The sequence below is a fragment of the Heterodontus francisci genome, chromosome 2 (genome assembly GCF_036365525.1).
Source record: "Heterodontus francisci isolate sHetFra1 chromosome 2, sHetFra1.hap1, whole genome shotgun sequence".
Classification (NCBI taxonomy): domain Eukaryota; kingdom Metazoa; phylum Chordata; class Chondrichthyes; order Heterodontiformes; family Heterodontidae; genus Heterodontus; species Heterodontus francisci.
In genome coordinates, this window is record NC_090372.1 from 176988960 (window position 1) to 177001740 (window position 12781).

The window sequence follows — 12781 nt, forward strand, 5'->3', positions numbered from 1 at the left end:
GGGGCATCCTGAATGCATGAACATTGGGAAGCAGCCTTTTTTTTGCAGGGTAAAATTAAGTCACCCCCAGTTAATTTTAATATTACAATGAAGCTCCCACAAATGCATATGATGTGAAAACCCAGCTGGAAAATATACCATTTGGCTCTCTGAATATCTCCATGAATTTTTTCTCCAGCCATACATGAAATGTGACTACAGAAATCACTAGCTGGCTGGTGGGAGAGAGCAGGAATTCAAGTGACAGGAGGCTGCCATTGGGGGCCCGCCAGAATGATCCCAGCACTACAGTGATTGTGTTGGGGGTTACGGTGGGGGGAGCAGGATGTCAGGTACCAATTATGGTTGGTGGAGGTTTTAGCATTGGGACAGGAAGGCCCAAAGTTTCCTTGAGAGGCATGGCCAACTTTTAAGTGGAGGCAAATATTGCAGGAGGGGCTGGGGTGAGGGTCAAGTTCACATGCCAGTTTTATGTGAGGACCAGAAAGATTTTAGTTCCTGGGCCTCAATTTGCACTCCTGCTCCTCCTGGCCCACATGGAAGCCTTTGGGGGAAAAAATTAAGCAAACCTGGGCCTCTTCTGGCACTTAGTCCAGATCCTAACAGATTTGGCCTGTCGGGGAAGCCAATTCTTCTCCTCTGCTCAGCCCCCTTAATTGCACATGGAAATGCAAAGAAGTTAATGCCTGCTTGAGGCATAGGTAAAAGATGCCCCTCATTATTTCTTACCCAATATGACAGTAGGCAAACTTCCAAGTGGAAGTGTGCACACATGATCTGCTGGCCACTTGACCAATTTCTAGGCCTGTGCATTTTATTTAGCCTAATACCAAGACAAATTTTGTGTTAGGTTTTCTGTGAAGTCCACAATTTTGGAAAACTTTTGAGTTTTATTATAAAACTGCAAATATATTTTTTGTCACTTTTATACTAAGGCACACGATCTATAGGCCATAGCTCAAAATATTCCAAACTCAGTCACTTACAACTGCTGATGAGACGACTCCATATTCTTATGTATGTAGGAAGGTTCTTCTTTCTTTGTATCCCTTGCCTTAGGCTTTGGGAGCTGTTTCTTCCTCTCAAGCTTATTCTTGTCCTGATAATCGCTAAACTTTTCAATCTGGTCAATTTCCTCATTAATAGGTACTTCTGTTTTCTGTGCCTTACGACTAGATGGGGATTTCTTTTGCAGTACAAAGTTCTAACAAGAATTTAAAAAAAATTAAGTTGACAAAAATTTTCAGATAATACAACAGCAACCTGCATTTATATAATAATACCTTTAATATAAAGTAAATGGTCTTTACAGAATCAAGTAAGTCTTATATTTGACACATTTTACATATAATTTTCATTGGGCTGCATTTGGTGATGCTGCAACTGCATAGGGCGCACGACCCGCACATGCAGTTACAGTGCCTGTGACGTCAAAGTCAGTACGTCCTAGGCAGCTGCAGTCACCAAACTCAGCCAAAACAAAGAGTGAAGGGCTTGGGGGGGTGCAGTTCTTGAGTTCACCCTGGCCGGAAAGTATAGTGTAAGTGGCAAACTACAGGAGCAACAGTAGGTGCTGAGAACTTTCAGGGAGTGTCTGTAAATGGAGGAGAAATGGGTACTAGCTAAGGAGCATCTGTAATTGCAGGAGAAAGAGGACTGCAGCTTGAGAGGGAGCGACGCGGTCTCAGGAGTGGAGAGCGAGTGAGAGGCAGTGGAGCAAGCAGGGCAGTGACAGAAAGGACGACTCTCCGAGTTGCAGGCCATGAGAGTGATGATGTCACCACAATTACAGGTGCAATCTAGTACTGGCTCTGGTGAACAGGTGCACACCAATGCCATTAGTGGTGGGAGAAACTGTGCATGCGCAAAGACGCCTGGCCAATTGGCATCAGGAATTACAGTACTTTCATTGTTTGGCATCAACTGGAATATTGCTTCCAATTCTGGGCACCACATTTTAAGAAAGCTTTAGAGATGGTGCAGAAAAGATTTACGAACATTGTCCCGGGTATGTGACTTCAGTTACGAGGATAGATTAATGAAGCTGGGGCTGTTCTCTTTAGAGAAGAGAAGATTGCGAGGAGATTAGAAGTGTTCAAAATCATGAGGGGTCTGGACAAACTGCTCCTTTTGGTGGAAGGGTCGAGAACCAGAGGATATCGATTTAAGGTGATTGGCAAAAGAAACAACGGCGACATGAGGAAAAACCTTTTTACGCAGTGAATGGTTAGTATTAGGAATGCACTGCCTGACAGTGTGGTGGAAGCAGATTCAATTGTGGCTTTAAAAAGGGAATTGGATAATTATCTACAGAGAAAAAAAATTGCAGGCCCAAGGGGAAAGGGCAGTGGGACTAGCTAAGTAGCTCTTGCAGACACCCGGCACAGACATAATGGGCCAAATGATCTCATTCTGTGCTGTAACCATTCTATGGTTCTCTAACAGTTGCACGTAATACTTACATATATGCAGCTCAATTTCCTCCTGACTTTGAGACCATTGTTATTGGCTACAACACCTACAGAGACTTTTCTAATATGGCACAAAATCTTGGAATCTATACCTAACTGGCAGCATCAAAATTGCACAGTGCAGGAAACAATCAACCAATTTCATAATAAATTAGAAAATGAACGGTTATCATAGTCACTTGTTAAATGGGAAGAACTGAAAGGTCGCAACAAATACAAATGACGTTTAGGCAGGTTTTTTTTTAAAGGCGGGGGGGAGACAGAGAGAGATGGGGGGAGACAGAGAGATGGGGGGAGACAGAGAGAGGGGGGGAGACAGAGAGAGGGGGGAGACAGAGAGAGAGGGGGGAGACAGAGAGAGAGGGGGGAGACAGAGAGAGAGGGGGGAGACAGAGGAGAGGCAGGAACAGAGAGAGATGGGGGGGGGGGGAACAGAGAGGGGAGAGCGCAGAGAGAGAGAGAGAGAGAGAGAGAACAGAAAGAGAGAGAAAGGACAGAAATAGAGAGAGGGGACAGAGAGAGAGTGGACCGAAAGAGAAAGGGGGACAGAGAGAGGAGAGGGGAGGACAGAGAGAGGGGGGGGACTGAGAGAGGACTGCGGGAGAGGAGAGGGGGAACAGAGAGAGTAGAGGGTGAACAGAGAGAGGAGAGGGGGGGAAGAGAGAGAGGAGAGGGGGGGAAGAGAGAGAGGAGAGGGGGGGAAGAGAGAGAGGAGAGGGGGGGAAGAGAGAGAGGAGAGGGGGGAAGAGAGAGAGGAGAGGGGGGAAGAGAGAGAGGAGCAGGGGGGAAGAGAGAGAGGAGCAGGGGGGAAGAGAGAGAGGAGCAGGGGGGAAGAGAGAGAGGAGCAGGGGGAAGAGAGAGAGGAGCAGGGGGGAAGAGAGAGAGGGGGGGAACAGAGAGAGGGGGGGAACAGAGAGAGGGGGGGAACAGAGAGAGGGGGGGAACAGAGAGCGAGATGGGGGAACAGAGAGCGAGATGGGGGAACAGAGAGCGAGATGGGGAAGAGAGAGAGAGAGATGGGAACAGAGAGAGGAGAGGGGGAACAGAGAGAGGGAGGGGGAATAGAGAGAGGACAGAGGGAGAGCAGGGGGGACACAGAGAGCAGGGGGGACAGAGAGGGCGGTAACAGAGAGAGGAGAGTGGGAACAGCGGGGGGGGGGAGAGAGAGGGGGGGGAACAGAGAGAGAGGGAGGAAGAGAGAGAGGAGGGGTAACAGAGAGAGGAGAAGAGGAACAGAGAGAGGATAGAGAGGGGAAGAGAGGGGAGACAGAGACGGTGGGGGCGAGAGAGAGAAGGAGAGGAGACAGAGAGAGAGGGGACAGAGAGAGGGGGGGAGAAAGAGAGAGACGAGGGACAGAGAGAGAAGGAGGGAGAGAGAGAGAGGGGGAAGGACAGAGAGATAGAGCATGGACAGAGAGAGAGGGGGGACAGAGAGGGAGGGGTAACAGAGAGAGGAGAGCGGGAACAGAGGGGGAAGAGAGAGAGAGTAGGAACAGAGAGAGACGGGGGAACAGAGAGAGAGAGTGGGAACATAGCGAGAAGGGGGAACATAGCGAGAAGGGGGAACATAGCGAGAAGGGGGAACAGACAGCGAGAGGGGGGAACAGACAGCGAGAGGGGGGAACAGACAGCGAGAGGGGGGAACAGACAGCGAGAGGGGGGAACAGAAAGAGTAGAGGGGGAATAGAGAGGAGAGGGGGGAACAGAGAGAGAGGGGGGAAACACAGAGAGGAGGGGGAACAGAGAGCGAGAGGGGGGAAACAGAGAGCGAGAGGTGGGAAACAGAGTGCGAGAGGTGGGAAACAGAGTGCGAGAGGTGGGAACAGAGAGCGAGGGGGGGAGAACAAAAAGAGTATAGGGGGAACAGAGAGGAGAGGTGGGAACAGAGAGCAAGAGGGGGGGGAAACAGAGAACGAGAGGGGGGGAAACAGAGAACGAGAGGGGGAAACAGAGAACGAGAGGGGGAAACAGAGAGCGAGAGGGGGAAACAGAGAGCGAGAGGGGGAAACAGAGAGCGAGAGGGGGAAACAGAGAGCGAGAGGGGGAAACAAAGAAAGTAGAGAGGGGAACAGAGCGAGAGGGGGGACAGAGAGAGGGGTAACAGAGAGAGAAGAGAGATAACAGAGAGAGGAGAGCAGGAACAGAGGGGGAAACAGAGAGAGGAGAGGGGAGAATGGAGAGAGATAGGGGGGAACACAGAGAGAGGGGGGACAGAAAGAGAGAGGGGGGAACAGAGAGAGAAAGGGGGAACAGAGAGAGGAGAAGGGGGAACAGAGAGGGGAGAGAGAGAGGAGACAGAGAGGGGACAGAGAGAGAGGGAGGACAAAGAGAGAGACGAGGGACAGAGAGAGAGACGAGGGACAGAGAGAGAGAAGGAGGGGCAGAGAGAGAGGGGGGGAGGACAGAGAGATAGAGGAGGGACAGAGAGGGAGGGATAACAGAGAGAGGAGAGCGGGAACAGAGGGGGGAAGAGAGAGAGAGTGGGAACAGAGAGAGTGGGTACATAGAGAGAGGGGGAAGAGAGCAAGAGGGGAACAGAGAGCGAGGGGAACAGAGAGCGAGAGGGGAACAGAGAGGGAGGGGGGAACAGAGAGCGAAGGGGGGAAAAGAGAGCGAAGGGGGGAAAAGAGAGCGAAGGGGGGAAAAGAGAGCGAAGGGGGGAAAAGAGAGCGAGAGGAGGGACAGAGAGCGAGAGGAGGGACAGAGAGCGAGTGGGGGGAACAGAGAGAGAAAGGGGGGAACAGAGAGAGAAAGGGGGGAACAGAGAGAGAGGGGGAAGAGAGAGAGAGCAGGGGGAACAGAGAGCAAGAGGGCGGAACAGAGAGCGAGGGGGGGAAAAAGAGAGCGAGGGGGGGAAAAAGAGAGCAAGAGGGGGGAAGCAGAGAGCGAGAGGGGGAAAAGAGAGAGCGAAGGGGGGAACAGAGAGCGAGAGGGCGGAACAGTAAGACTAGAGGGGGAAACAGAGAGCGAGAGGGGGAAACAGAGAGCGAGAGGGGGAAACAGAGAGCGAGAGGGGGAAACAGAGAGCGAGAGGGGGAAACAGAGAGCGAGAGGGGGAAACAGAAAGAGTAGAGGGGGGAACAGAAAGAGTAGAGGGGGGAACAGAGAGCGAGTGGGGGAAACAGAGCGAGTGGGGGAAACAGAGCGAGTGGGGGAAACAGAGAGCGAGTGGGGGAAACAGAGAGCGAGTGGGGAAACAGAGAGCGAGTGGGGGAAACAGAGAGCGAGTGGGGGAAACAGAGAGCGAGTGGGGGAAACAGAGAGCGAGTGGGGGAAACAGAGAGCGAGTGGGGGAAACAGAGAGCGAGTGGGGGAAACAGAGAGCGAGTGGGGGAAACAGAGAGAGTAGAGGGGGAACAGAGAGAGTAGAGGAGGAACAGAGAGAGTAGAGGAGGAACAGAGAGAGTAGAGGGGGAACAGAGAGAGAAGCGGAGTAACAGAGAGAGAAGAGGGATAACAGAGAGAGGAGAGCAGGAACAGAGGGGGGAACAGAGAGAGGAGAGGGGAGAATAGAGAGAGAGAGGGGAGAATAGAGAGAGAGAAAGGGGGCAACAGAGAGGAGAGGGGCAACAGAGAGAGAGGGGGAACAGAGAGAGAGGGGGAACAGAGAGCGAGATGGGGGAACAGAGAGCGAGATGGGGGAACAGAGAGCGAGATGGGGAACAGAGAGCGAGATGGGGGAACAGAGAGCGAGATGGGGGAACAGAGAGCGAGGGGGAACAGAGAGCGAGAGAGGGAGAACAGAGAGAGGAGAGGGAGAACAGAGAGAGGAGAGGGAGAACAGAGAGAGGAGAGGGAGAACAGAGAGAGGAGAGGGGGAATAGAGAGAGGAGAGGGGGAATAGAGAGAGGACAGAGGAGAGAGGGGGGGACAGAGAGAGCAGGGGGAACAGAGAGGGCGGTAACAGAGAGAGGAGAGTGAGAACAGCGGGGGGAAGAGAGAGAGAGGGGGGGGGGAACAGGAGAGAGGAGGAAGAGAGAGGAGGGGTAACAGAGAGAGGAGAAGAGGAACAGAGAGAGGATAGAGAGGGGAAGAGAGGGGAGACAGAGACGGTGGGGGCGAGAGAGAGAAGGAGAGGAGACAGAGAGAGAGGGGACAGAGAGAGGGGGGGACAAGAGAGAGACGAGGGACAGAGAGAGAAGGAGGGAGAGAGAGAGAGGGGGAAGGAGAGAGAGATAGAGCATGGACAGAGAGAGAGGGGGGACAGAGAGGGAGGGGTAACAGAGAGAGGAGAGCGGAACAGAGGGGAAGAGAGAGAGAGAGTGGGAACAGAGAGAGACGGGGGAAGAGAGAGAGAGTGGGAACATAGCGAGAGGGGGTAACAGAGAGCGAGAGGGGGGAACAGAGAGCGAGAGGGGGGAACAGAGAGCGAGAGGGGGGAACAGAGAGCAAGGGAGGGACAGAGAGCGAGTGGGGGGAACAGAAAGAGTAGAGGGGGAATAGAGAGGAGAGGGGGGGAAACACAGAGAGGAGGGGGAACAGAGAGCGAGAGGGGGAAACAGAGAGCGAGAGGGGGGAAACAGAGAGCGAGAGGGGGGAAACAGAGAGCGAGAGGGGGGAAACAGAGAGCGAGAGGGGGGAAACAGAAGAGTAGAGGGGAACAGAGGAGAGGGGGGAAACAGAGAGCAAGAGGGGGGAAACAGAGAGCGAGAGGGGGAAACAAGAGAGCGAGAGGGGAAACAGAGAGCGAGAGGGGAAAGAGGAGCGAGAGGGGGAAACAGAGAGTAGAGGGGGAATAGAGAAAGTAGAGAGGGGAACAGAGTGAGAGGGGGGACAGAGAGAGGGTAACAGAGAGAGAAGCGGGGTAACAGAGAGAGAAGAGAGATAACAGAGAGAGGAGAGCAGGAACAGAGGGGGGAACAGAGAGAGGAGGGAGAATGGAGAGAGATAGGGGGGAACACAGAGAGAGGGGGGACAGAAAGAGAGAGGGGGGACAGAAAGAGAGAAGGGGGGAACAGAGAGAGAAAGGGGAACAGAGAGAGGAGAAGGGGGAACAGAGAGGGGAGAGAGAGAGGAGACAGAGAGGGGACAGAGGAAAGTAAAAGAAAGTAGGGAGGACAAAGAGAGAGACGAGGGACAGAGAGAGAGAAGGAGGGGCAGAGAGAGAGGGGGGGAGGACAGAGAGGATAGAGGAGGGACAGAGAGGGAGGGATAACAGAGAGAGGAGAGCGGGAACAGAGGGGGAAGAGAGAGAGAGTGGGAACAGAGAGAGAGGGGGGAACAGAGAGAGAGTGGGTACATAGAGAGAGGGGGGAACAGAGAGCAAGAGGGGGGGAACAGAGAGCAAGAGGGGGGAACAGAGAGCGAAGGGGGGAACAGAGAGCGAAGGGGGGAACAGAGAGCGAAGGGGGGAACAGAGAGCGAAGGGGGGAACAGAGAGCGAAGGGGGGAACAGAGAGCGAAGGGGGGAACAGAGAGCGAAGGGGGGAACAGAGAGCGAAGGGGGAAAAGAGAGCGAAGGGGGGAAAAGAGAGCGAAGGGGAGAACAGAGAGCGAGTGGGGGGAACAGAGAGAGAAAGGGGGGAACAGAGAGAGAAAGGGGGGAACAGAGAGAGAAAGGGGGGAACAGAGAGAGAGGGGGCAGAGAGAGAGAGCAGGGGGAACAGAGAGCAAGGGCGGAACAGAGAGCGAGGGGGGGAAAAAGAGAGCGAGAGGGGGGAAGCAGAGAGCGAGAGGGGGAAAAGAGAGAGCGAGAGGGGGAAAAGAGAGAGCGAAGGGGGGAACAGAGAGCGAGAGGGGGGAACAGAGAGCGAGAGGGGGGGAACAGAAAGAGTAGAGGGGGAACAGTAAGACTAGAGGGGGGAACAGAGAGCGAAGGGGGGAACAGAGAGCGAAGGGGGGAAAAGAGAGCGAAGGGGGGAAAAGAGAGCGAAGGGGGGAAAAGAGAGCGAAGGGGGGAAAAGAGAGCGAGGAAGGGGAGAACAGAGAGCGAGAGGAGGGACAGAGAGCAAGTGGGGGGAACAGAGAGAGAAAGGGGGAACAGAGAGAGAAAGGGGGGAACAGAGAGAGAAAGGGGGGGAACAGAGAGAGAAAGGGGGGAACAGAGAGAGAAAGGGGGGAACAGAGAGAGAAAGGGGGGAACAGAGAGAGAGGGGGCAGAGAGAGAGAGCAGGGGGAACAGAGAGCAAAGGGCGGAACAGAGAGCGAGGGGGGGAAAAAGAGAGCAAGAGGGGGGAAGCAGAGAGCGAGAGGGGGAAAAGAGAGAGCGAAGGGGGGAACAGAGAGCGAGAGGGGGGAACAGAAAGAGTAGAGGGGGAACAGTAAGACTAGAGGGGGGAACACAGAGCAAGAGGGGGAAACAGCGAGAGGGGGAAACAGAGAGCGAGAGGGGGAAACAGAGAGCGAGAGGGGGAAACAGAGAGCGAGAGGGGGAAACAGAGAGCGAGAGGGGGAAACAGAGAGCGAGAGGGGGGAACAGAGAGCGAGAGGGGGGAACAGAGAGCGAGAGGGGGGAACAGAGAGCGAGAGGGGAAACAGAGAGCGAGTGGGGGAAACAGAGAGCGAGTGGGGGAAACAGAGAGCGAGTGGGGGAAACAGAGAGCGAGTGGGGGAAACAGAGAGCGAGTGGGGGAAACAGAGAGCGAGTGGGGGAAACAGAGAGCGAGTGGGGGAAACAGAGAGCGAGTGGGGGAAACAGAGAGCGAGTGGGGGAAACAGAGAGAGTAGAGGGGGAAACAGAGAGAGTAGAGGGGGAACAGAGAGAGAAGCGGAGTAACAGAGAGAGAAGCGGAGTAACAGAGAGAGAAGCGGAGTAACAGAGAGAGAAGCGGAGTAACAGAGAGAGAAGAGGATAACAGAGAGAGAAGAGGGATAACAGAGAGAGGAGAGCAGGAACAGAGGGGGGAACAGAGAGGAGAGGGGAGAATAGAGAGAGAGAGGGGAGAATAGAGAGAGAGAGGGGGGAACAGAGAGAGAAAGGGGGGAACAGAGAGAGAAAGGGGGGAACAGAGAGAGAAAGGGGGGAACAGAGAGAGAAAGGGGGGAACCGAAAGAGAAAGGGGGGAACCGAAAGAGAAAGGGGGCAACAGAGAGGAGAGGGGCAACAGAGAGGAGAGGGGGAACAGAGAGGAGAGGGGGAACAGAGAGGAGAGGGGGAACAGATAGAGAGAGAGGGGGAGAGAGAGAGAGAGAGGGGGAAGAGAGAGAGAGAGAGGGGAAGAGAGAGAGAGAGAGGGGGAAGAGAGAGAGAGAGAGAGGGGGAAGAGAGAGAGAGAGGGGGAAGAGAGAGAGAGAGGGCGGAAGAGAGAGAGAGAGGGGGAACAGATAGAGAGAGAGGGGGAACAGATAGAGAGAGAGGGGGAACAGATAGAGAGAGAGGGGGAACAGAGAGAGAGAGGGGGAACAGAGAGAGAGAGGGGGAACAGAGAGAGAGAGGGGGGGAACAGATAGAGAGAGAGGGGAACAGATAGAGAGAGAGGGGGGAGCAGAGAGAGAGAGGGGGAGCAGAGAGAGAGAGGGGGGAACAGAGAGAGAGAGGGGGGAACAGAGAGAGAGGGGGGGGAACAGAGAGAGAGGGGGAACAGAGAGAGAGGGGGGGAACAGAGAGAGAGGGGGGGAACAGAGAGAGAGAGAGGGGGAACAGAGAGAGTGAGGGGGGAGCAGAGAGAGAGGGGGCAGCAGAGAGTGAGGGGGGGAGCAGAGAGAGAGGGGGGGGAGCAGAGAGAGAGGGGGGGAGCAGAGAGAGAGGGGGGGAGCAGAGAGAGAGGGGGGGAGCAGAGAGAGAGGGGGGGAACAGAGAGAGAGGGGGGGAACAGAGAGAGAGGGGGGGAACAGAGAGAGAGGGGGGAACAGAGAGAGAGGGGGGGAACAGAGAGAGAGGGGGGGAACAGAGAGAGAGGGGGGGGAACAGAGAGAGAGGGGGGGAACAGAGAGAGAGGGGGGGAACAGAGAGAGAGGGGGGAACAGAGAGAGAGGGGGGAACAGAGAGAGAGGGGGGAACAGAGAGAGAGAGAGTGGGAACAGAGAGAGAGAGTGGGAACAGAGAGAGAGAGTGGGAACAGAGAGAGAGAGGCGGGAACAGAGAGAGAGAGGCGGGAACAGAGAGAGAGAAGGGGAACAGAGAGAGAGAGAAGGGGAACAGAGAGAGAGAGAGGGGGAACAGAGAGAGAGAGAGGGGGGAACAGAGAGAGAGAGGGGGAACTGAGAGACCAGAGGGGGAACAGAGAGAGGAGAGGGGGGAACAGAGAGAGAGAGAGAGAGGGGGAGGACTGAAAGATAGAGGGGGACAGAGAGAGAGGGGGGACAGAGGGAGAGGGGGGACAGAGAGGGGAGAGGGGGACAGAGAGGGGAGAGGGGGGACAGAGAGGGGAGAGGGGGGACAGAGAGGGGAGAGGGGGGACAGAGAGGGGAGAGCGGGAACAGAGGGTGGAAGAGAGAGAGAGACGGGGGAAGAGAGAGAGACAGGGGGGAACTGAGTGAGAGGGGGAAAGAGAGAGAGAGAGAGGGGGAAGAGAGAGACCAGAGGGGGAACAGAGAGAGAGAAGGGGAACAGAGAGAGAGAGAGAAGGGAACAGAGGAGAGAAGGGGAACAGAGGAGAGGGGGGAACAGAGAGAGAGAGGGGAACTGAGAGGAGAGGGGGAACTGAGAGGAGAGGGGGAACAGAGAGACCAGAGGGGGAACAGAGAGAGGAGAGGGGGGAACAGAGAGAGAGAGAGAGGGGGAGGACTGAAAGATAGAGGGGGACAGTGAGGGAGAGGGGGGACAGTGAGGGAGAGGGGGGACAGTGAGGGAGAGGGGGGACAGTGAGGGAGAGGGGGGACAGAGGGAGAGGGGGGACAGAGAGGGGAGAGCGGAACAGAGGGTGGAAGAGAGAGAGAGACGGGGGAAGAGAGAGAGACAGGGGGGAACTGAGTGAGAGGGGGAAAGAGAGAGAGAGAGAGGGGGAAGAGAGAGACCAGAGGGGGAACAGAGAGACCAGAGGGGGAACAGAGAGAGAGAGAGAGGGGAGGACTGAAAGATAGAGGGGGACAGAGAGATAGAGGGGGACAGAGAGAGAGGGGGACAGAGAGAGAGGGGGGACAGTGAGGGAGAGGGGGGACAGAGGAGAGGGGGGGACAGAGGGAGAGGGGGGACAGAGGGGGGAGAGCGGGAACAGAGGGGGGAACAGAGAGAGGAGAGGGGAGAATAGAGAGAGAGAGAGGGGAACAGAGGGAGAGGGGGAACAGAAAGAGAGAGAGAGGGGAACAGAGAGAGAAAGGGGGGAACAGAGAGAGAAAGGGGGGAACAGAGAGAGAAAGGGGGGGAACAGAGAGAGTAAGGGGGAACAGAGAGAGAGGGGGAACAGCGAGGGGGGGGAACTGAGAGGAGAGGGGGAACTGAGAGGAGAGGGGGAACAGAGAGACCAGAGGGGGAAGAGAGAGAGGAGAGGGGGACAGAGAGAGAGAGAGAGAGAGGGGGAGGACTGAAAGATAGAGGGGGGACAGAGAGAGAGGGGGGACAGAGAGGGGAGAGCGGGAACAGAGGGGGGAAGAGAGAGAGAGACGGGGGAAGAGAGAGAGACAGGGGGGGAACTGAGTGAGAGGGGGAAAGAGAGAGAGAGAGAGGGGGAAGAGAGAGACCAGAGGCGGAACAGAGAGAGGAGAGGGGGGACAGAGAGAGAGAGAGAGAGAGAGGGGGAGGACTGAAAGATAGAGGGGGACAGAGAGATAGAGGGGGACAGAGAGATAGAGGGGGACAGAGAGATAGAGGGGGACAGAGAGAGAGGGGGGACAGTGAGGGAGAGGGGGGACAGTGAGGGAGAGGGGGAACAGAGGGGGAAGAGAGAGAGAGACGGGGGAAGAGAGAGAGACAGGGGGGAACTGAGTGAGAGGGGGAAAGAGAGAGAGAGAGAGGGGGAACAGAGAGAGAGTGAGGGGGAACAGAGAGAGAGACGGGGTACCGAGAGAGTGGGGGGCCAGAGAGAGTGGGGGCCAGAGAGAGGGGGGTACAGAGAGAGAGGGGGTACAGAGAGAGAGGGGGGTACAGAGAGAGGGGGGGTACAGAGAGAGGGGGGGAGACAGAGAGAGAGAGGGGGGACAGAGAGAGAGAGGGGGACAGAGAGAGAGAGGGGGGACAGAGAGGGAGGAGGGGACAGAGAGGGAGGAGGGGACAGAGAGGGAGGAGGGGACAGAGAGAGTGGGAGGGACTGAGAGAGAGAGGGGGGGGACAGAGAGAGAGAGGGGGGGGGGACTGAGAGAGAGAGAGGGGGGGGACTGAGAGAGAGAGAGGGGGGGACTGAGAGAGAGAGAGGGGGGACTGAGAGAGAGAGAGGGGGGGACTGAGAGAGAGGGGGGGGGGACTGAGAGAGAGGGGGGGGGACTGAGAGAGAGAG

At 55.8% G+C, this 12781-nt stretch overlaps 1 protein-coding gene across 2 annotated transcripts in view; it reads right to left on the minus strand.

Moving 5' to 3' along the window:
• odad2 (outer dynein arm docking complex subunit 2) overlaps nucleotides 1-12781 on the minus strand; it is a 569164-nt gene that overhangs the window by 386334 nt on the left and 170049 nt on the right. For both annotated transcript variants that reach the window (XM_068014153.1, XM_068014146.1), the window contains exon 8: nucleotides 987-1204. In XM_068014153.1, coding sequence (XP_067870254.1) covers nucleotides 987-1204 — 218 coding nt within the window. The remainder of the gene's footprint in view (nucleotides 1-986; nucleotides 1205-12781) is intronic.